This window comes from Acipenser ruthenus, chromosome 24, assembly GCF_902713425.1.
Source record: "Acipenser ruthenus chromosome 24, fAciRut3.2 maternal haplotype, whole genome shotgun sequence".
Lineage (NCBI taxonomy): Eukaryota > Metazoa > Chordata > Actinopteri > Acipenseriformes > Acipenseridae > Acipenser > Acipenser ruthenus.
The window spans coordinates 6,345,917-6,368,759 of NC_081212.1; the positions used below are offsets into that span (position 1 = coordinate 6,345,917).

Consider the following 22,843-nt stretch of genomic DNA (forward strand, 5'->3'; position numbering starts at 1 on the left):
CTTATAAATAGGGACCTACCTAATTCGCGATTTCGCGGAAATCGTGAAATTGATGGGTTAACGCGAAATTCATCTCTTAGGGGCCAATGCATACAAACAAGTACGGAGAGGGAGAAAAAAGAAAAGAAACCGCGTTTAAATGAACTACTACACAGTGCAAGCGACGCAAACTACTATCTTCCTTCTGTAGATAGCCCATTTTTATTCATTCGCCGTCCCGTGTGCACTGCACTTAAGCAAAAAACAAACAAAAAATGTCCACAAGTAACATTTACAAAATAAATTCTCCAAAGCAGTTCTTAACGTTCTTATTTACTATTCAAATGACAAGGTTTTCAGCCTATCAGTGCGTCTTTGCTGCTTTATGTGAACTGTACTGTGCAGGAGGGGGCGGGACAAAGTTGGTGCTGCATTGTTTTGATTTAGGTTGCTAAAATCTAGTTTTCAGCATAAAATAGTAGAAATGGACGACAAAGAAAGCAACGTATATTTCGGCTGATGATCGTTTCAAGATATTTCCCAAATAAACTACATGCAGACTGAGGTAATTGTTTTGCATATCTTAATGTGTCTTTGGAGAAAATACGATCGATCGCTATTTAGCTTCAGAATCACACATTAAACAAAAGGCTACTACAGAGGCTACTGAACAGAACGTAAAATAAACTGCTTTCAGAAAACAAACTGGAAAGTCAGCCCAGACAAAAAGTATTCCTGTCTGCAAGTTAAATCAGTACTAAAACGATCCAGCACAGCCACCTCGATTCAACCTGCTGCTTACAGTTTAGACCCGAATAGCCACGTCTTCTTTGTTTTGACTCGGTACTAATAAAATAAATTATTGGATGGGACAAATAACATGACAACGAACGTGCTGCATACATTGACTTTATTAAAGTATGCTAGATACCCTTGTGTAACCGAGTTTTTGGGCTGTTTCTAATCGATTTCCACATCTGTATAACTTGGCAGAGCTTTGCCTTAACTTCCAACCAATTCAGTGGATGCAGACATGCAGTCTCAATGTATGGGCAAGTCAACTGCAAGGGGATGCTGCATACTCGCCTTTAACAAATGCCAGCACTCTGTTTTAGTAAGGAAGCAAGTACCACTATTTTTAGGCTTTTAGTAGCAGAATGGTACCGTACACAACATGGGCCACCAAGATCATCCAACAACAACCAACACGTTTTCTTCAAGTCACAGTTTTACGTTTCTATTCTTGAGGTCCCGCAGCGACTTCAGAAACACGACGTACTGTACTATAATGTACACTCGACCTCGTAAACAGAGTAGTTACCTGTATTGTTAACCTGTTTTTGTTTCCTTTTTAATATAACAAATTAGCTTTTTATTTTCGTCCTGAGAGTATACACTTTGACCTGATAAGTTTTAGCAGCCTGATCAAACACTAACCATCATTAATAGGAATGCCCCTGAATTGTCATTCACGTGAGAGGAGTCCTACCCAAGATCCTAAAATCCATCTTATGTACTCTTAGTAGAATTAGCAATTTTATCAGGGGCTTTCTTATTTTTATAAACTTTATTTCACTATTACACTTCCTCCTCACCAAACCCAGGCTGAGACCATGGGATTTCAGCCAGACTTTCAAAATGACCTACAGCACAGGAAGGTACAAAGAAGTAGAGATTTAAACGGTTTAAAATGTACAGTGGTGTATTTGAAGAACAGAAAGCTGCATGAACATGAGTTAAAACAAAACAAACACAGATGAGCAAAGAACACAAAGGTTTTCTGTGCAGCGAGAAGGAATACAGTGAATCTGTCACGAGGTAAGAAAATGGATTTTATCACTTCGTTCAAAGACCCCTGCCTTTGGGAACAAACCCTATTACCCTAACTGACAGCACAGAGGTGCAATCACAGCCATATTCATAAACACCTGCAACCATTAACTAGGCACACTCAAGGGTTGTCTCCAAACATGACAGGAAGTTGGCCCACTGACTCCTCCCATGGGTACAACATATTTTGGCGCAGTCATGTTTTCATGGACATTGCTCTGCATACAGTCATCCAAGAATAGTTCAAATGGCACCATTTAAAATGTACAGTGACTTAGTAGTGTGTACATATTTACTACTCCCACATACACATGTTGTATGTATATGTATCTTATACATAACAGATTTCCATGGCATTCAAAGAACTTCTTCAGTGTCATTTCTAACAAGCACCTCTTTATGGTCTTGAACAACAGTGGCAGTAATATGAATAATACTGAACTTGTCTACACCTGACCAGACCCGAAGTAAAGCCATGCTAATTCTACTTCTATCTGCACACTGAAACCATGCGCTTACTGTAGATCTCAATCATTTCAAAACCCTAGTGGGGATGGAGATGAACTGGTTAAATGAAACAATTCAGAACACGGTTGGAACAATGAGCTGACATGGAACAGCCAGCTTGTCCCTGTCTTAAACAACCTTCAGGTATTGCCTGGATGTAGAAATGAAAGTGAACACAGGCCTCGGGTGCATATTCTGGTCCCTGTATATATATAGCTGCCACAATTCCATGCAATCTATCATTTGATATTCTAAAAGTAAACTTTACAAATATTAGGGAAATAAAAGAAAAAAAAGACAGGATTAGCAGCAGCTGTATTAATAAATGGTCTGTCCAGCAGTACTTCACATGGGTAAGACATTAGATATCAATGGTATATACATTTTGAGGGAACCCCTGTTTATTTTACAGCTCAGTTCTGGCACAGTAAATGATCCTGGAAGTACCAAAGGGATAGAAGCACTACTGGAAGTAAATCTTCAGCTAGTTATTCTCTTTGGTGCCAGGAGTTATAAAGACAGTCTGAACATGGCATGGTTAAGAACACAGAGAGGCTTCCAGTTATCTTACATCACACCTGCATGAGAGGGCTTCTGTCCAGTCCCCAAGTCCTTCATCACGTCAACTGGACATTTTCTTCTTGTGGAGTATTTCTCTTGCCTGGGTTTAGAAGCCAACCCTGTTCTCTATAGGGAAAATCCCTCCCTATACATAAACTAATCAATTGGGCATTGCTTTTTTTTATGATGCATACATCAAATTCAGCCAACCGTTGCCTTACATTGAATACAGGAGCTAGTTCTAACCAGCATGGAGTCTTAACGGTTTCACACACAGGTGAATTCTGCAAGACACACATTTTGTTCACCTGAGGGATATAATAATTAAAATAAGATATAATTGGATTATTCTAGTTACTCAGACAGAAAGTAAATATCCTCTAGGCTCCCCCCACCCCAACCCAACCGTGGAAAAAGTCTCAGGACAGAATGAATATTTACCAGATTTATACAGCCCTTGTTGTAATGAGACATACAGAAACTGGAATTAGAATAATTGTCTGCTTCTTTTTTGCATAGCTCTGCTTACATGACCACCATAACTCCTTGTCTTTCATAGTTAGCTTCCTGGAAGTTCAACCTTACCCACCTGGAATTTTCTACTTTTTCCAATAGAATTCACACTACAGTAAAATCATCTAATCCATGTCTAATCCATGTAGGTAACCAAAAAAGTATTTGGTCAGGTGTAATGGTAAATAATCGTAAAATAAACCTAGGTCTTTGCTTTTTACTATTTTTTTCAATAGTAAATTATGGTTGCAGCCTGTTTTACAGTTGTACTTAAGTTATAAAAACACCAATGTTTAGAAAGTGTCCCCCGGGCAGACTTCCAGAAGAGTGAAGCTATCCTGTACCACAGTACAGTAGCAGCAGGATACATATTGTAAACTATTAAACACTCAATAGTGGTACATTTACAAATACTGAAGGCATTAGGAAATACTTAGTTGAAATGTTGTCACTGAATTTTCGAAAGTTTCTAAACATCTGCAGAAATAAAAGTACAACAGTAAAACCAGCTGCACATGTTAACATCGCATGAGGTGCAGCGCTCCCTTTGTTCCACGGTTCGGCCAGGTTGACTCTGAATTGTAAATGTACTACACTTTAATGTGTACAGACTTCCAATTCACTGCTCTCAATTTCACAACTTCTTTATACGTCAAAGAGTGTAACAACAAGAACTCTGTATCGTATTTACTGTATTACAAAATTGTTAAGTTACGATATTGACCGCTTCCTCGTACCTGTCCCAAAACAGGTTTCAGATATTAATCCGATGAATTCCTTTTAATTAATCGGTTTTCAAATCATGAAAAAGAAAAAAAAAAACCTGGGTGCCTGGATTGTGTGTCAGTAGAAACTCCTTTAAGCACACCCAAAATCCTGTAGAACAACTCTCCTTGACGCCACACAAACGCAGGTCTTCTGCTGGAGAAACTCTTTGACCCCCCTAAACTGGGGTCCACGTTTCATTTCAGGACCGTTTCAGGGCCGACAGCTGCTGAAGAGCTAACCCCAAGGCTGCGCTTTCGAAGACTAGCTGTTGAGCAGTCGGAGTTTCCTGCGGAAGTATTGGGGTGCCGCGTCGTGCAGCCAGTCTGGGTCCACCAGGCACAGGTCCCTCATGTAGCACTTGGAGGTGTGCAGCAGCTCATTGAACACCACGTAGGCAGGCTTGCCCTGGAAGAGCACTGAGGAGGGGTGGATGGAGACCAGCTGGTGGGTGTGCAGAGTGTAGTAAGACCCGTCTGGCTGCAGCTCTGCGGCGTTCATGAAGAGCCCGTGTGCCAGGCAGCGGCGGATGTTGGCAGTGTCTGTGCGAGACGACTCCATCGCCATTCCCAGCTGCGTTACCCGGGAAATAAGCAGAGACAGAAATGAACTACAGCAGGCTTGAAACCAGAAAACCCTTGAAACCAGAAGAAAACCCAATAAAAGTCCTGTACCTTCATACAGGTTTCTCTCAGCTGAGATCGGACCTCCGACACCAAAGCCATGTTCCTGCTGTTCACAAAATTCTCTCGACACCAGTCCTGTGGAGAACAGAGATTGTACTGTGGTTAAAAATATGTCAAATATTCAGTTTAGTGTACAACGAAAGGCTAATACAATGCTAACGTGGTCTTTTTCCATGCACACAGATAACCTGTGGCAGTGCCTGAGCCAATGCAATGCTCCCAGTGGAATCAAAGATCAGCAACTTGGCATAGACAGGTCAGGAACCTGCGCTGCCCTCACTGTGTGACTCCTCCACCACACCACACAGCCGTGTCTTTACCAGGTGAGCAACTACACATGTGATCTTAGACATTTAAATATAAATGAATAGCCGCCTATTTGAGAGCTTTCCACAACAGGTTTCGTTGTGGTTTAAACATTAAAGAAATGAAAAAGGAAACTTACCGCCCTAGGTAATTTACACAAACGTAAAGGCACTGTACCTTATTGCCCTTGACGTTTTTGAAGGCCCAGTAGATGTTGAGCAGGGTCATGTGGTCTCCCTCGTTGGAGATGAATTTCCTGCGGACGGACAGCACGTCATCGCGGCGTGAGGGGGGGTTATAGAGCACGCTGTCCACCGAGAGCAGGGACACGATGGTCAACACCTCCTCTGTGCAGTGGAACTGCGAGGACAGCAGTATTGTCTGACACAGACAGAGAGAGACAAACACTTCCATTGTAATCATGGTTACTTTTTAACAGTAATTCAATCAGTGTACAAGGGAAAGATTTTATAATCGTTGGAATAGATGGATAAAAGGCAAAAAGGATGTGCTGTGTTATGTGCATCATATTCAGGGATCGAAATAAAACTCCTGTTGTATTGCAGTTTCACCCATTCCAGGTTTTAATACATACCTGATTAGCCACTGTATAGGTAACAAACTCAGGTGTGTCTTAAAAGTTTGTAGTAAAACCTGGAATGGATCACACTGCTATGCAATAGGGGTCTTATTTCAATGCCTGATATTAACAATTTGGGACTGTGGGAATGGGTCAATGCAACCATCTTCAGAATTATTCCACCTCAGACCTAGAAAGTTCCAGCCTGGGCTGCAAAAGCCAGGGCTGTAAAAGCCAGGGCTGTCAGTGAAGTTCATTCTAGACATGCAATAATAAATTACAAATAAAACACCACTGACCTTCGCAAACCTGGGTTCCAGAGGAAAGGAAGCCATTTTCTTTCCCATTGGTGTGAGAGTCACCTGGTCATCCATGCGTTCGACAGCGCCTAATAAATCCAGCTGCTCAATGGCCGCTCGAACAGCCTCTGTTGAACAAAGATCTCAATTAAAGATTCACTGTACACTCCCAGTTTAACAGGGCAAAGGCTTCAGCAGTGTAACACTGCTAGTCTAGTCTGTATCCACCACAATCCAACAGGAAGGAAGCAGAAGACCAGCTCACCTGGTGATGGTTTGGACATGAAGTCGAAGGTAAGCACATTGGGGATCCGCAGGGCCAGTAGCTGCAGCATCACACTGGCCAGGTTGCACCTGCAGAAACAACACAGGGCTTCAGGTTATTCACAAAGGGCTTGCAGCCAACAGATCCAGACTCTCATTATCACAGCTGACTTCTCAGAAGTATTGTAGGTGTTGCATCCCTAACGGAAAATATTTATAAATGTTATTACTTTGACTATCTCTTATTACACTGAACTGTTTGTCTAGTTTCTTTAAAGTGTCACCTCTTCTCTCGTTTAAGCTACAGCTGTGGCCAAACGTTTTCCGTCACCCAACAGAATGAACACATTTTGCTCCATAAAGACAAATGAAATCTGCTGAATAATGTTATGTTAACATATTGAATTACATACCGCTTTGTGGTTTTCCATATACTTAACGAAAAACTGACAAATGGAAAAATGTGACATTTCGGAATCTAACATGAAATACTGTACGGCTTCCGGTAGACTTTTGCAATCTCATTTTGTAGTTTCTTTGTAAATGATGTGAAATAAAAGATCTAAATGATGTTTCGCTGCGGTGGCCCACCTCTGGATCTCTGGCACGGTCATGTTGTTGAACTGGTCAAACTGGTCCTCGGTGTAGAGCCGGTAACACACCCCACTGTCCTCCCGCCCAGCCCTCCCTGTGCGCTGCCAGGCCTGGGCCTTCGACACCCTCTGAACCGCCAGCACCTCCAATCCACTGTCTGCGGAGAGGGGAGAGGTGAGACAGTGCAGTTCTAATACGTATGACGTGGATGAAACACTAAATCACATACAATCTAGAGAAATCTAATATCACACACGATGTACCAGGTGTCAGCGATGAGTGAACCTGAGAAACAGAAAGCCTACCTGGGTTGTAGCGTTTCGCCTTTACCATCCCTGTGTCAATGACAAACTTTATTCCTGAGATGGTGATGGAAGTCTCTGCGATGTTGGTGGAGAGAATCACTTTCCGACAGCCCTGAAAAGCAGAATTAAATAGCAGTTAATTCACAAAGCACAGGAACTTTAGCAAGTAAACATTACAGCTATGGCCAAAAGTTTTGAATCACTTAGAACTTTAGAACTGAGATATAATTAATATATTATTTAGATCTTTTATTTAACATCATGTAATCAAACTACAAAATTATATCGCAAAAGTCTACCGGAAGCCATAATAGTAGTACAGATTTTCATGTTCGATTTCAAAACGTCACATTTTTCAATTTTTGTCAGCTTTTTGTTAAATATACGGGAAACTACAAAGCGGTGTGTAATTCACTATGTTAACGTAACATTATTCAGCAGGTTTCATTCGACTTTATGAAGCAAAATTTGTTAATTCTATAGGGTGATGCAGAGCTTTTGTGCATAGCTGTAAATGTGTCACTTAATAAACAACATTACTATCCACTGCCACATGTGTAAATAGAAAATTAGAGCAACGTAAATATAAAATTGTAAGTGTGACACCAGAAGAATGCTAAAAAACATCTTTGGACAGTCAGGGTTCTTCCCTCTGTACCCCGATGCTCTCAAGAACTTCCGACGAACGTCTTACCATATTTGTGGGCTGGGTTTGCATTGCTATAGATTAATGTGCGAGCGCACAATCACTCCCTCACCTTGGGCGCTGTGTGGAACACCCGCAGCTGCTGTGTGTGAGGCAGGGATGCGTACAGTGGGATCACTACCATCTGCCCACAGCTGTCCGGGAGGTGCTTAGCAATGTCTCTGCAGGTGCGAGCCATGGCCTCGATCTCCTCCTGCCCGGTCAGGAACACCAGGATATCATGAGAAGAGGGAGCCTCCTGAGAAACACAACACCCGCAGTCAAAGCACACATTTTAACTACTGATTTAATGTACTGTTTTGCTAACGTCATTGGTCGGTTAAATGTATAAGACACTACAAGCAGTGTAATTGGTCTACTTGACTTAGCTGTAGAACTTCATTGCTGATTAAACTAAATAGCATATCTATACTCGCCATCTCTGTCAATGCAATTACACCCCGTGTTAAAAAAGAACACGTCCATATTTCATCTTGAACAGTCCTGCACACTCAACTTACTTGATGGATCTGGAACAGGGAGATCAGGGCAGCTTGTAGGTAGTCAGTCTGAGGCTGCTTTGTGTAGAAGATCTTGATGGGGTGCTGCCGCCCCTCCAGATACAGCACTGGAGCGTTGTTAAAGTACTGGGAGAACAGGTCTACATCCATAGTAGCTGACATAATAATCACCTACAGTGCAACACCAGGAAAACGACAATTAGCACTTCACTGCCTACTGAACTAATTAGTATTTACAATTAAAGTCTTGTATAATGAAGTTTGCACTTCAGTGCCACAGATCACACATCACTTCACCGTTTAATCCCAAAACAGAAATACAGAATATTGTATTGGGTGCTGTAGGATAAAAGCTGATTTTATCAATGAGAGCGCAGGCGAAAATCAGCTGGGATCTTACACTATATTTTTTTATATTATATAGGGAAAAAAGAAGACTTAAACAGTACAGCTAATCTAAATGCCACGTCACTTTCTATCTGATACAAACTGCTATGTAGCCATTTCAGATCACATCAGGGTCTGCTCTATATTATAAACAAATTATCCAATAAGGAAAAAACAAACTAAAATGCGATGAGAATCACAGCAATCCTGTATTGTTCCCGATTTAGTTTGGACCAGAGCCTAACCTTCAATGAGAACTTGTTCTGCTCCCTGCGTTTCTTCTGTGCTGCCTTCACAACCCCAAACAGCACGTCTGTGTGCACAGTCCTCTCGTGGGCTTCATCCAGAATCACCACGGTGTAGCGCTGCAGCAGGGGGTCCCCGATCGCCTCCCGCAGCAACATGCCGTCCGTCATGAACTTCAGCTTGGTCTCAGCGGAGGTAACATCCTCGAACCGGACCGTATAGCCCACCTGAAGCACACAATGCACCCTGTTACTCTCAGGCCATATTTCACTCCTGTCCTTTAAAACAAAACTGTTTGATTTACTGAAAAAGGAACAGGGCTGTAAGATGTAATTCCTGTCCTGATTAGTTAAATGTTCTTAATAATGCTCGATGTTTGACAGAGCTATGTATCCATGTATGTATTTCTAAAGTTATAGCTGTTGGTTTGCTGGGAAGACAAACCCACAAATAGAATTATTCTGAAGCAAGAGCAAATGCATGTTTACAGAAAGGGATAAAAAAAAGTGTAACAGTAATATAATAAGTAAGAAACTGTTCACAACAGTATTTTTTTCTTAATACTACATATTGATTTATCTGTGAATACCAACAGCAAGGTGACTTAAGAATTTGATTAAAAAATATGAAATGGGAAAAAAAGCAACCAAAAAAAAAAGATGTAAACGCTGTACCAGTTTTCCTAATTGACACCTCTTTTCCTCGGACACTCTCGTTGCCAGGGAGATGGCTGCCACCCTGCGGGGCTGTGTGATGGCAACAAGGCCCTGCCTCCCGATGCCCGCCTCGAACAGGTACTGAGGAATCTGTGTGGTCTTCCCTGAGCCAGTCTCACCTGAAACACAGGGCAGCCAAATGAACAAGCAGGCACAGCCTTTCCAGAAGACACTGGCACCTCTAAGCTTGCACTGTGGCTGGTCAAGCCATATCTACATCAAGTTAAATGACAAAAATGGAAAAACACAATAAACACTCACATCTCTCTATCTCTCTCTCTCTCTCTCTACGTCTCTATCTCTGAAACATCCTGATATAATAGATTTTGTATCTATTATTCACATTTTTAGCTATTTTCGAGTTATACATAAATATTTTTTTTCCGAGGCTTTCGCTTTTTATATACTGTATGAAAATATTGTTTTAGGTTACTTTAGTTTTTTTCTGTCACAATATGTATAGTAACTCAACAGTACTTGCACACTTTTTCAATTGTACCTTATTTCCTTTTCTGTCTTCCACAACAAAATCCTTATGGTCACAGGCATATTCTTCTGGGGTTTTTGTGTGTTTTAAATTCCACGGTTTAAATACTCCCTATCGAACTGTAATATATCTTGAAATCTCGCGAGCAAGAACAATCCTTCCTTTCTAAATGTAATCTTGTTTTAAATCTCGCAAGCGTGTTACAATCCTCCAATAGAAATATAGGAATTTGCTGAAACTCAGTAGTTGGGGTGGGTTTAGTAAGGGGTCAAGTCAACGTGAATTGAGACCACTTCCAGTGTTTTTCTAGTGTTTATTGTGTATATACACCGATTTCATATTTTTTGTATCTGTGGTGTTTTACCGTTTTTTACCGGTTAAATCGGTCTATATTTGATATGCATGTTCTTAATCATATTCAGTGTAGTACCAGATGATTCAACCAGTTATAGTAAAAATTGCCAAATACACTTGCAAATCAAACTTGTACTACCACTGGGTACCATCCCAGGTTTTAGCTACGAACTTGATTAGCCACAGCGTACAGCTAGCTCATGCGAGTCTTATTAAACTTAATGAAACAACGAATGGATCAGACTGCTATGCAATGGTAATGTTATTTTCATCCCTTTAGCATTGAAGTTGTCAATGCAATACAAAAAATATGGGCACAGGCACTTTGTCACTCACGCAAGGTGTATTCACAATTTATGTTACCCTAATATAATTGACGCGCAGTCGTCACTTACCTATTAAGACCGCACTGTGCAGCTGCCGGAGCTGGTTGATTAGCTGCTGTCTCGCCTGGTAAATAGGGAGGTGTTTACGTTGCAGTTCCACCGGTACAGATGTGTTTTCTTTACTAGGTGGAAGCATGCCAGGTTTTCTATTTAGGCGAAAGAGCGGTGACCCCGGCTTAAATTTCTTCGCCGGAGGAGGTGCAGGATCTTGGGGCATGATCTAAAAAAACAAAAAGATCGGAAGCGTTTACAAAATGTGCAAAAACACAGACCTACTGTAACTGTTCAGCACCCTACAAACACGCGGACTTCCACGATTCCTTTCGCTCGCAGTCGCATGCTTACTACGTCACTTTTTTAATACAACTTTATTTGTTTGTTTCTGTATAGGCGGCTGTTAACTTTTTGTGGCAGTGAGCTTATTGTGTTGTCGAGTTCAAATGAAAATAAAGTCGAGAAAACAAAAACATCAAAAACAAAACAATAACGGGGATGTTAAGTAATTGATGGCGAGTTTGTTTTTATATTTGTATTAATACATAATATTTTTCTTATTTGAAGAGAGTTATGAACTGTAACAAAAATAATCAGTTGGTCTAATCTTGCCTATCAGTTTTGTACAGTATATACTGAAGATATTTAGGTTAATTATTTTAACCTGTTTTAATAGTATACTGTAGCTCATACCATTTAGTTATGAGACGAGGCTAGTTATTATTATTATTATTATTATTATTATTATTATTATTATTTATTTATTTATTTATTTATTTATTTATTTATTAGCAGACGCCCTTATCCAGGGTGACTTACAATTGTTACAAGATATCACATTATTTTTACATACAATTACATTCTTTTTTACACATTCTTTTTACATACAATTACCCATTTATACAGTTGACCACATTTGTTTGTTCCTAGTGCAGTAATGTTTGTCTAGTGGAGAGGTCTATATGGAGTGTTTAGCTGGTGCATTATAATCTTCTCAGGACTCCACACGTCGTCGCCGTTTTAAACTGATGTTTTGTTTACATTAACGACGTGTGTCAAATGTGTGGAAACATTCTATTCCAGTAAAGTGCTACTTATCTGAGCAATTAGTAATATTAATGTAATAAGTGTTTGCAACAGTGGTGCAGATTTTCAATTACTTCAAAGGCCACGCAATTGGCAAGCACAGTTAACAATTACCCCGAACACCTCCGGATCCTGTGTATTAAAAGGCATGATTAGCATATCGTCTGCAGTGCGGCTGTTACCATGGGGACCAGTCTATAAGCAATGTGCTTTCTCAAAGTCCAGTATGTTCATGCTGGCTTCAGGCAAAACTGTCTTGAAACAGTAATGTTCATCCTTTTAAAGTGACTTGATATTGAAACGGATTTCCCTCGCTTTAAATTATTAACCTGAAGGAAATTTAACAGGGAACAAAAATACTGCGGCACCCTGACACTGCTAGGAAACGATGTGCTTTATTGATCAGTCACTAGATAGCTAACATCTCCAGATAAAATCACTTTGGTTATTATCACACTGATTCATGTCGGTCACATTTAACAGACGTACAATTGATTTCGACTGCACGTACACGCTATGTAAAGTGTGGTTGCACGTAGCATACAGAACAATGCAATGTGTGTTTACAGCTTTCTTATGTTCGTCATTATTACACTGTGTCATACATGTACTGTGCAACATAGTTTACTGAACCCTGTTGTACTCAATCTAATACCTACTGCTGTGTTTTAGTTACAAAGCCAAACAGAATTATTATTATTCTCAGCACTTACTTTGTCAGGTTGTTGGTAAAGTGAACTCCACTTCTTGTCACCCATTAAAGGGTACCTTTTTATTTTAGTGTTACATGTTCCCATGTGTTGCTACAACTGTTTACGCAAGGTGTGTGTATTGTTTTAATTTAATTTTACATTTTGACCACTTTTTAAAACTTTTTTAAGTTGCATTCCCTGCCTCTAGATGGCTTCCCATGTACCCGCATGGACCTCTCAGAACTACATTTCCCATCATCCTCCTGCTCACTGGTAAATCCATCTCAGTTACATATGTGAGCAACACATAGGAACATGTAACACAATTAAAAAAGGTCTTTATGTACCCTTTAAGAGCAATCTCCTTTAAGAGCAATCCCCTTTGAAGTGAAATTAAATGGGTTCTACCAGGAATCCAGGCTTTAAACTGTGTCTCTTATAGTCCATGTCAGGATGCAGTTCCCTGACGGCAGTGTCCACTTGCTGTTCCCTAACATCCCCATACCAGCAGTGGCTGATAGACTAATGAGATTCACTAGTCAGAGCAAGAACCTGAATACTATTTATTGCATCCACAGCCTTTAGAATCCTTAAAGGCGTATAAGAAACACAAGTGATGGTTCACTTACTTTATGTTGCTTTGAGTGGTTCTTATTGCAATTATTCAAATATTGACGATAGTTGTGCAAACATAAACAGGTAAGGAGAGAGTGAGGTAATAAATAATAAAAGATCCACAGGGATTTGTTTTGTCATAACAGCCCCCTTTGTCACGACCAGCCTGCCTACACGTTTCTGTTCTGAAGACAGTGCAGTAGCTTAGTCAAATGCATGCTTCACTGACTAGAAAGATGGCATGTCAGTGGGAATAGATATATTGATCCTTTTTAAGGTAAGCAAAAGTGTCTGGAGAAACTGATAGCAACGTCAGACAGGCTGGCACCCACTGAGGTATGAAATAGCATTGTAATGAAGACTGAGACATTAGGATGCAGCTTAGTTATAGCAAGCCCAGCATAAAATGAAAGTAGCATACATATCACGGAACACAGCAAGTGTTCCTTTGTACCTACAAAGGAACACCAGTAGGGGGAGCTAGGATAATAATTTGTGGCAATAATAATATTTATTATTAGACTGGTTTTCAAAGCCAAAATTAAGATTTGCTTATGTAGCCCCCCACAGGTAAGTATTTCATCAGCTACAATACATTTCTTCTACAATTCATCAACTAAAGTATTCAGCCTCCTCTGCTGGTTTGTGGTGCTTGGGTGTGGGACATTTGATGCCTGTTTTATCTTGCTTGCTACATATCTTGGTGTCCCTTAATAGATAATCTACCACACTTAAAAATGAGTGACGTCCCACAAGTGCAGCCCTAATGTTATCCATTTGCTAACGATAATTACTGTATGGGGAACTTATTCTTTATTTGACCTCCAAGAATGGGGTTCTCCAATGATGGCTGTCAAGACAGGTATTGTATTGTTATAGAAATCTTGTATGAGTATATTGAAGTGTATTAATTCTCATGTAGTGCCTGATATGTGTTTTGCAAACTGCATGAGTTGGTTATTTAGAGAGGGTGTGAATGCCTGTAAGGGCATTGCAATCTTGTATAGTAAATGTCAAATTAGTTTTCAGATTTGGAAGCAATGTTATCATAATAACTGCATAAAAGAAAAGCAGTAGAAATCTTATTAATACATATTAAATCGGGTACAATTTCCTCCAGCAAAACCATTTGTCAAAAGCAGTCTGTTCTTTTCTATTGCAATTAGTCAGATCTGGTCTAATTTCACCATGTCTTGTTTATCTTAATGGTACCTCTGACAGGTCACATGATTGCAGTTAGGAGAAAATCTTTTCTAAATTGTAAACACTTTAGTTCATGATGACATCTTCTGAGGACTATATCTATTATTCATTTTGTAATTCAATAATATTCTAAGTGCCCTTTTTAAAGTAGTACCAGAATTTGAAATTAGATTTTTTTTTTTAATAAAAACTCCTTGCTTCTCATCCTCAAGCGAACATTGCTGTTGCCGATAGTACAAAATGTCTTTGCCATCTGCTCTAAAGTAATGTTTCTCCAAGAACTACAGCAGCGTGAATTCATTCTTCCTCAAGGGAGTAGTTAGACAACTTTCCAGAAACTGAAGAGAATTACAGCAAAGAATTACAGCAAAGTCCCATTTGCTTGTACAGTGCATTTTCAGCTGGATTACCACTTTCCCATATTAAGCTGGGCTGAAATCCTTTCAATGAAACGCTCCAGTACAGTATAAAAATAAATCTAATTTAAAGAGTGTGTTGCTTCAAATGAAATGTTCTTAGTTTGTAATGCCCTTTGCCTTTTCTTGATGTTTGCAATCGTTCTGTGCTTCGTTTTGTTGTATATATGTTAAGGTACAGGTGGTTGATAATATTGAAACCCTCCCAGTGCTGGTGTGGAATACTCTAGAGAGACTCTCCACAGCTATTCCCAGTGCCTTTCTCTCCAGCTGCCTTGGGCTGCCTGGTTACTCTGACCCCTGAGCTCCCATTGGGAAAACAAGTCAAAACCAATTAAGCTTTTCAGAAGCCCCTGGGAGAGACTCCAACTGGGTACAGCTGTGCACAGGGCCCAGCTCGTAACGCACCATCCTTCCTGTTTTACTGCTTCACATTAAGGGAGGTCTGTGTTTTCACTTGGGTTCAGTAAATGCTTTTCAGTTCACGTTGCCTGCCGTTAAGATCTGTAACACAGGCTAGATCAGCCAACCTGGCTTTTCTAGAAGAGCCTGCCCCATTTACAGGATTTATTCACCACTCTGCTTCAAATGACCATTTGTTTTGGCTGGCAATATATTGCTGTGCACTAGATGGCAGTGGTGCTTACTAATATAAAGTCACTTTTTCGATTGGATCCCCCTTTTAATCTGATTTTAAACACATACACTTAGTAAAGTAAGAATATTCAAATACAGCATTTGTTTTTATTTAAAACAATTTTTGCAGAGGAAATACAGTGTCTACACCTAGTTTTGTGGTTTGTCTAAAATTAACTGCATTGTCATCACCAGGAAAGAAAATCTGTCGATCTGCAGATTACCTGTAAAGCAACCAACTGTAGCCAAAATAAATTCAGACTGCAGTTTTAAAAGGTTCAATTCTCCTCGTGATAACATTTTTCTTGTTTTCTGTGTTGGCCTAACCTATGGTGATGTAAAGAAGATGCTGATAAAGTCAGTTTAATGGCTGCTGATTCCAGTGTCGCCTTGTCTTCGCTCTTGTGTAGATTCATACAGGATGAATCATTGGAATCCTGAGGGAGAACATGATTCTCCTGGAGACAACACCGTTCCCTTGACGACAGCAAACAAACCCAACTCTCAGAGGCCTAATCAGCAGGCACATGTACAAGGGTGTCCCACGCTGTTTCCAGCCCCACAAACCAATACAAGGGACTGGCAAAGCTAGCATGACCTTTAAAAATAAATACATACATAAGTCTTTCATTGAGTACACAATGACGGTCTGCAATACAGAAATGTAAGCACATTGTTTAAAGCATTTGGCTCAAAATTGATATTTTTAAGCATTGTTCTTTTTTGAAAGGATTGCAATTCTAAAGGTAATGCCAGGTTTCCATCTGCACCATGAAACCAGTCTATAAATCTCGTTCCAGTTTCAAACTGGGGCTGCCACCAGTTCCTTCTGTGATCTAGAATACAATCCTCAACCAGACACACATTTCAAAGGGCACCTGCATTTATCATGTGTTTGTAAAATTATTTTTAAACGAATTCATCAATCTCCAATATTTCCCAGTATAACGTATTCACATTCTTCTAGTTGTATTTTGTTTTTCCTGCAGTCTGAGATTGCAAACCTTGGATCTTTTCCATTGGACGCTCTTTAGTGCATCATCGGTGTGTTGGAAAGATTGAGTTTTGCCAGCCTGCAGTCCCAGTTGATATCGATTTGATCTTGATCTGCCGCTGAAGGAGCAAGGCTGATTTCAGATCGCTTTTAAACCAATCCTGGTGGCAGATGACAACGTGGAATAATATACAGCTAAAAGGGACACTTTATATCATATGCAGTTCCTAATAGTTTATTTTTTACCTGTTTTAAAATCCTATTAAGTGTGTTGTGTATGTTTTTAGATTTAGATTGCCCAATTATTTTACCCCCAATGTTCTCCCCAATTTAGAATGTGTTCCCTCACTGCAGCAGTTCTCCACACCACTCAGGAGGACTAAAGGTCTTTGGAGGACAAAGGCTAGCCCAGTAGGTGTCTGCTTGAGCTTCCTAGGCACCTGGCTAGCAGGGTCCACTGTAGCACGATGAAGAGAAACGCTCCCTGCCGGTTTTGCCTCCCCAACCTGCGGGAGTGCCAGAGCCAATGTGACGCTCCCTCCCAAATCCACAGCGAAGACTGTCTGTGAACCTGCGCTCCCCTGACTGTGTGACTCACCCTGCACACCACACAGCAGTGCTTTTACCAGGTGAGTCGCTCAGGGACCCTGTGGTTCTCTATGTTTATGCTGCACTGAAGCCCATAGGAATGGCACTAAAGCCTGGGGAATGCTAACAGGCTTCCACACCTCCTCACAATCAACCTTGAAGAATCAACCAGAGTGGAAACAACCAGATATAATCATCCAGAACACACAAGAAGATATCGAACAGATAAGTCATGTATACACGTACACTTTGCACAAACGAAACTAGGAGTGTGCATTTCTGATTTAGATACTTAATGGGGTGCATTATCTGAAAATAAAAAAAAAATACTAATGGAGATTTTGAAGTAGAAGGATTTGAAATTCCCCAGATCTCGTGATTGCTTCAGTGACATCTGGGAAGTGTTCTAACACAGTCTGCCAAAAAACATACCGTACAACTTCTCACAATCTCGTTACAAATATTATTGCATTATTACTGCATTTCTACCGTGATTGAAGTTCCTGTTCAAGTCTGCCAGAGCTGGTTCAAAAGCTGGCTATGTGGTTTTAAAGACTAATAGTAATTAAATGCGTTTTTTTCCTGGTTTTAATTTTACTGTCCCCTTGTATTTATTCATGTTTGCTCTCATGCGGTTGTTAATGTACATACTCAAGTATTATTATTACACCACTTTACGGTGACTCATAGAGAACATATGTAATTTCAGGATCGTTTATTAATGATTTAAAATGTATGATTAATGGGTTCTATTTTTTGTTTTTGCTGACTTTATGCTCGACTGTATCATTTCCCTTTTTAAAAAGAATCATTTCAAATTGTTCAGCTCCAAAACTGATAAATGGACAGTTCTGCATTTAATGACACTGAGCAGACTCTGGGTATGAAGAGGCCTTGAGCAGTGCCATTCATAAACATTTATTCTGGGGAGTAATCTCTCCAGTGTTCCATCCTTTTCAGGTCAATATTTTCCAGTAATCAAACGGCTCACTAAATGACATGTTTACATATTTTAAAATGCAATTAGGGACACACACATCTGCGCACCACTCTCTCATTCTAGTAGCAGTTTTTTAAAACATTTGCACCTTTTAAGTGGCCGCATGAGAGATAAGATTGAATTTTCCAAGCAGCCCCTATATGGTCCATTTAAATGCTGTGACAGGAGTCTTTTTCTCTGGAGGCCCAATGAGGTTGTGGTTTTGACACAGGCTCTTGCCTAGCAACCACACACTGGCTATTGTCCAGTCACTGGGTCTTTCAAATGGAACAATTGTGGTCTAAGCGATGAAGCGCCATAACATAACTCGCCTGCCTTTAGGTTTGAATGGGGCTGAAGTCACAAGTATGTTAGTCATAGGGGTGATATGTATTCGATATGCAGGTCGCGATACAATAGGGATCACAATTCTTGGTCCTGATGCATAATAGGATTAAATTTTCATATAATGATGAACTATTTGTCTAGAAGCTCTGAGTCTGTGTTGCAGATCCCCCAAGTCAAAGGAACTCCCAATTGGAAGTGCTTCCCAGCATGTGATAACAACTGAGCAGAAACCTTGTAAGCTCTTCTTCACATCTCTGGAGCCTCGATCTCAAGGCTGAAGCCCTGTCAGGATTCATTTAAAACGTGTTCTGGTTCATTTTGAATTTGACTCCCCCATCAAATGTAACAGATGTTTTGCTCCCAACTTGTGCCGTTGAAAGTGAATTATTGAAAAGATTGTGCAACGTCGTGCACAAACCTTCTATGATAACGATCAGGAAAAGCCTTCAGTCTGCAGGTCGTCTCCATTAAGAAGATCAGAGAACCCTGTTTGTGTTCCAAGTGAAGGGGAAGAACACTCTTCTGCGGCTGCGCTTCTATTCTTGAATTGAGATTCTATAATTGAAATTTTAACTAGAGATACTGCAATGAGCTACACTGGAGGGTATACAGGATCATGTTTATCTGCTCTAGAGATATTGTGATAAACAATTTAGCTTTCCCCTGTCCTCCAGTAGCAGTTGTTCAGTTTTTTAATAAATCATACATTGTTTCAACTCCTAAAATTGAGGGTACCTCTGTTTTGTTTCATATATATATATATATAAATATGCTTGTCAGTTTATAAGTGTTGACAGATGCACATCTGTGAGTGTCATCTGCAAGCTGTGTTACAGCTCAGGAAGCAAAAATGAAAACGGGCAATATTACACAACCTGACAGTTAACATACCTGACATACCAACAGCTAATGCATTTAAAAAAAATGCATGGAAGATAAGAAGCTGACATTCTGAAGAAAAAAAATATTAAAATATTTACATTTTATTTGAACTGCCTTATACATTTTTATAATGTAGTCAATCAAGTGGTTCTTCATTTGATGTTCTGTACAAGAAACAAAATCTAGTAAATGAAGTCGCTTTTCTCATTCACATTGCATTATGGGGGTTGGTTAAGGTGTTCTTACCTTAGCCATAGATATCTGTAAACCAGGCTAGATCTCTAGTAAGAACCAGCGCCATCTAGTGATCACCTACTGTGGATCAAGTTCCCTTTTAATATTGCTGGCAATACATAGCTGTGCACTAGATGGTGCTGGCACTGGCAGATCTATCCTGCGTCGCATATGGCTATGGCAGGCAAGTAGGACTGAAGAGCAAGTCCAGAACTCCCGTAAAAGCACAGTATTTGTACAACTGCAACCACTCCTAATGATTGCAAACATCATAAAAAGGTTATAGTAATAATTTGAAGCTACTGTAATACATATGCAGTGGATCAAGACCTTTAAATAAAACCAATCCTTCCCCCCCAGTGAAACCATGTAGTCAGTAAGAAGCTAGCATGGTTCAGCTGTATGAGATTCGCTAGGCTCTAAGCAGTATATTCAGTGAAATTGTGTTCTTGTAGAACAAAATAGAAGCTGAGCAATAATTGCAGCACAACCTTAGGTAAGGATGACTGCATCTCTAAATTAATTGATGTGGTTCATTCCCTGTATCAAATCCATTTTTTGTGCTTCACTGTTATAAAACCTCAGGAGGCTTGAGCTAGCTGTTCAAATCAGAGAACAGTTTGAAGCCCGTCACAGTTGGAGCTGTTGCAATTCAAATAACAGAAGTGTACATAAAGGGATACACACACACTGCACTTGGATGTTTTTAGTGTTTGTACAAAAAAAAAAAAGTTAGAAAAACGCCATTATACAACGGCAAGGATCGTCCTTCTAATCGTTTGAATGGGCTATGTGATGTCTCAGATCTGTTCTCATTAAACCTATTTTTATTGGTTGTTTTCAAATGACCTCATAGCTGTTGTATAATTGCTATAATGGCATGGCAGGGTGTGTGTCGGTGTGGGATATTGCACTTCTAAGGTTGGCTGAAGACACTAGGCTTCTCCCGAGAGGTGGTGATATGCCACAATACACATCCTGTCCTGCTTATTTAGATGCTGTTATAGATACCACGGACAGACGACAGCAAGACACCCGAATGCACAGTGGTCTGCTGCTGGTGTGGTAATAATGTGTGTTGGGTTACAATATTATGGCCCCATTAGTACCAGAAATGTAGTAGCATTCTACCAATATCATGCTGTCGTAGCCTCCTTTGTGATACCCGTACTATTACCCCTTTGTATCAAACCATTGACATTGTAGTGCCTCTACTATCAAACATGGGGATAACGACCGATCAAAGGTCTTAAAAGTGCAGGAGATTGTTTACGGGTAAAAATTGGAAGTCTGTAATACAAGGCATCTTGAAACCTGAAAAAGTAAGAAAGCCCCATGGGTGAGAAACGGGAAACAAATTGATGCAGATGTTTGCTTTCCTTTGGGCTCCGAGAACTTGCTTTGACCTTTTGGCTGCTCTTTCCCCATTAGTTGCTGTTGTTTCCAAACCATTCCCCCTCCCTCCATCATCCACCCAGTCAGACATAGAGGATTTCATTACAATGTATCCCATTTCTTTATTAAAAGGCCATAACACATTTAACATGTTGTAATGCTCTTCAGGTAGCATGATCCCCTTTTGACAGCTGTAATGACTTGATAACTATACTGTGTAATCAAATCAGCATTAGCAAAACCTTACTTCAAGTATAAAGCAGGACCTGGTTCACACTATGACATTGTAAAAGAGTTCTGCAGCGTGAAAATTCTTGAGCATCAGTAACACTACAAGAAACGATGCACAATGTACATAAGGATGTAATTCCATCAAGGGTTTCTTATGACATATAAACCACGAGAGTGCTGGATCAATGGAACCCAGAGATGAAATTACAGCTTTATATGTTCCTTTTTTGTTTATTGTAAGTATATAAGAACAAGTGTTCAAAGTGATATTTATAGTACAGGTATAGATTTTTTTTCCTTACCACGAATTTGTAATGAAAAGCTGACTTCAAACAAATAAATGTCTTATTTGTAGGGTGAGCTGAAATCTACTAGCAGTGATAAACCTGAAAAATAATAAGACTGTCAAACTCTGCAGTTCAACACAAATTGTAGTTTGAGTATTATACAAGAAATAATGTACACCAAACTGACTATAGTAAGCTTGGGGGTTCTAGTAGCATGATAAACGACAAGATCTCTTACTATGTGTACAGTAATATGTTGTTTTGTTTCACGAAACAGAGTTACAAAAGTGATGACTGTGGGTCTTTCTGGAGATCAGCCTGCAAATGTCCAGCCTTGAAGAGTAATCCAGAAATACTTAAAGAACGGTCTTGACTATAAACAGGATTATCAAGTCAAACCAGTGCTGTCCGGACAGCTCCTAGTGGGTCAGCGACCTAGTGACACTTTTATGACAGGTTTTTTATTTTTTATTTTGTTTGTCCTACTTCAGCATATAGGCTTGCATTATTTGATTTATTTATTATTTTTATTTTACACAGGATTGCTTTTTGATGGTTTTTAATTTCACACACTGAATTTCCCTGGGGCTGAATCAATCCGAGTCTCTTCCAATAACGTGAAGGTGCTGTTCTAGGAGAGCAGCAGGGCCACTTCAAGGTGGTCATTCCGTGCTAATTAAGATGGAATGTTGCCATCAGAAATGGAGCACTGTGCCAGAACATTACAATACTTTAAACTTCATTATGGTACCTGATCTGTAAATCCCAATCTGATATTTGTATTTCCCAAAGAGATATTAAGTGGGATGAAAGTCGGCTGTAGGGATATCATCAGGTCTCCGTTGACTCTGTTTTGTCCAGGACATTTAAGTGCATGATATTAAGCAGCTTTGATTGTGCAAAGATGAGAATCGTTTATAAACTACATGTGCATGGTCCATTAGTTGTGCACTTTCCCAATGTCGATGTACATGTTCTGCTCAAGTGTTTGTTCTGCTTTACTACACTGTGCTATCTCTCTACTGGCCTGTGAGTTCAGAGACGTGCTCACAGAGTCCAGGGACTCTCCACAGCTGCCTGGTTGCTATGGCCGGTCAGTTGTGCTCTTGATACCTGGTGATGCCTCCGGTGTCGATAATGGCAGCTGCCAGGAGGATTGAGGAGTGAACCGTTCCAGAAAATGTGTCCACTGTAAATGTCTGTCCCTGTAGAAGGATAAGTCATGCTGGTCCACATAGGAGAAGCAACAAAGGTTTTTTTTATTGGTGATGTATGGAAATAGGAAGAGCTGA

The 22,843-nt window shown here is 40.0% G+C and overlaps 1 protein-coding gene across 2 annotated transcripts; it reads right to left on the reverse strand.

Moving 5' to 3' along the window:
- Positions 1-913: 913 nt before the first annotated feature.
- On the reverse strand, positions 914-11,298 carry LOC117429185 (ATP-dependent RNA helicase DHX33-like). 2 transcript variants are annotated; one of them, XM_058998335.1, is made up of 12 exons: positions 10,981-11,298; positions 9,703-9,863; positions 9,028-9,255; positions 8,396-8,566; positions 7,948-8,133; positions 7,190-7,301; positions 6,882-7,041; positions 6,292-6,380; positions 6,027-6,154; positions 5,325-5,528; positions 4,830-4,916; positions 914-4,728 (listed from the first exon to the last, which is right to left on the reverse strand). In XM_058998335.1, the coding sequence occupies exons 1-12, from the start codon at positions 11,186-11,188 to the stop codon at positions 4,420-4,422; spliced, it is 2,043 nt and encodes a 680-aa protein (XP_058854318.1). In that variant the 5' UTR covers positions 11,189-11,298; the 3' UTR covers positions 914-4,419. The 2 variants fall into 2 exon arrangements, with proteins under 2 accessions (XP_058854318.1, XP_058854319.1); XM_058998336.1 differs by lacking the exon at positions 10,981-11,298 and adding an exon at positions 10,244-10,577.
- Positions 11,299-22,843: the final 11,545 nt, after the last annotated feature.

Excerpts from the sequence above, each read along its gene's own strand:
- LOC117429185 (XM_058998335.1), bottom strand. The coding sequence starts at position 11,188 with ATGCCCCAAGATCCTGCACCTCCTCCGGCGAAGAAATTTAAGCCGGGG. Across the intron at positions 9,864-10,980 it reads GCACAGTGCGGTCTTAATAG|GTGAGACTGGCTCAGGGAAG; the intron begins GTAAGTGACGAC and ends CCTGTGTTTCAG. Across the intron at positions 6,381-6,881 it reads ACCGTGCCAGAGATCCAGAG|GTGCAACCTGGCCAGTGTGA; the intron begins GTGGGCCACCGC and ends TTGTTTCTGCAG.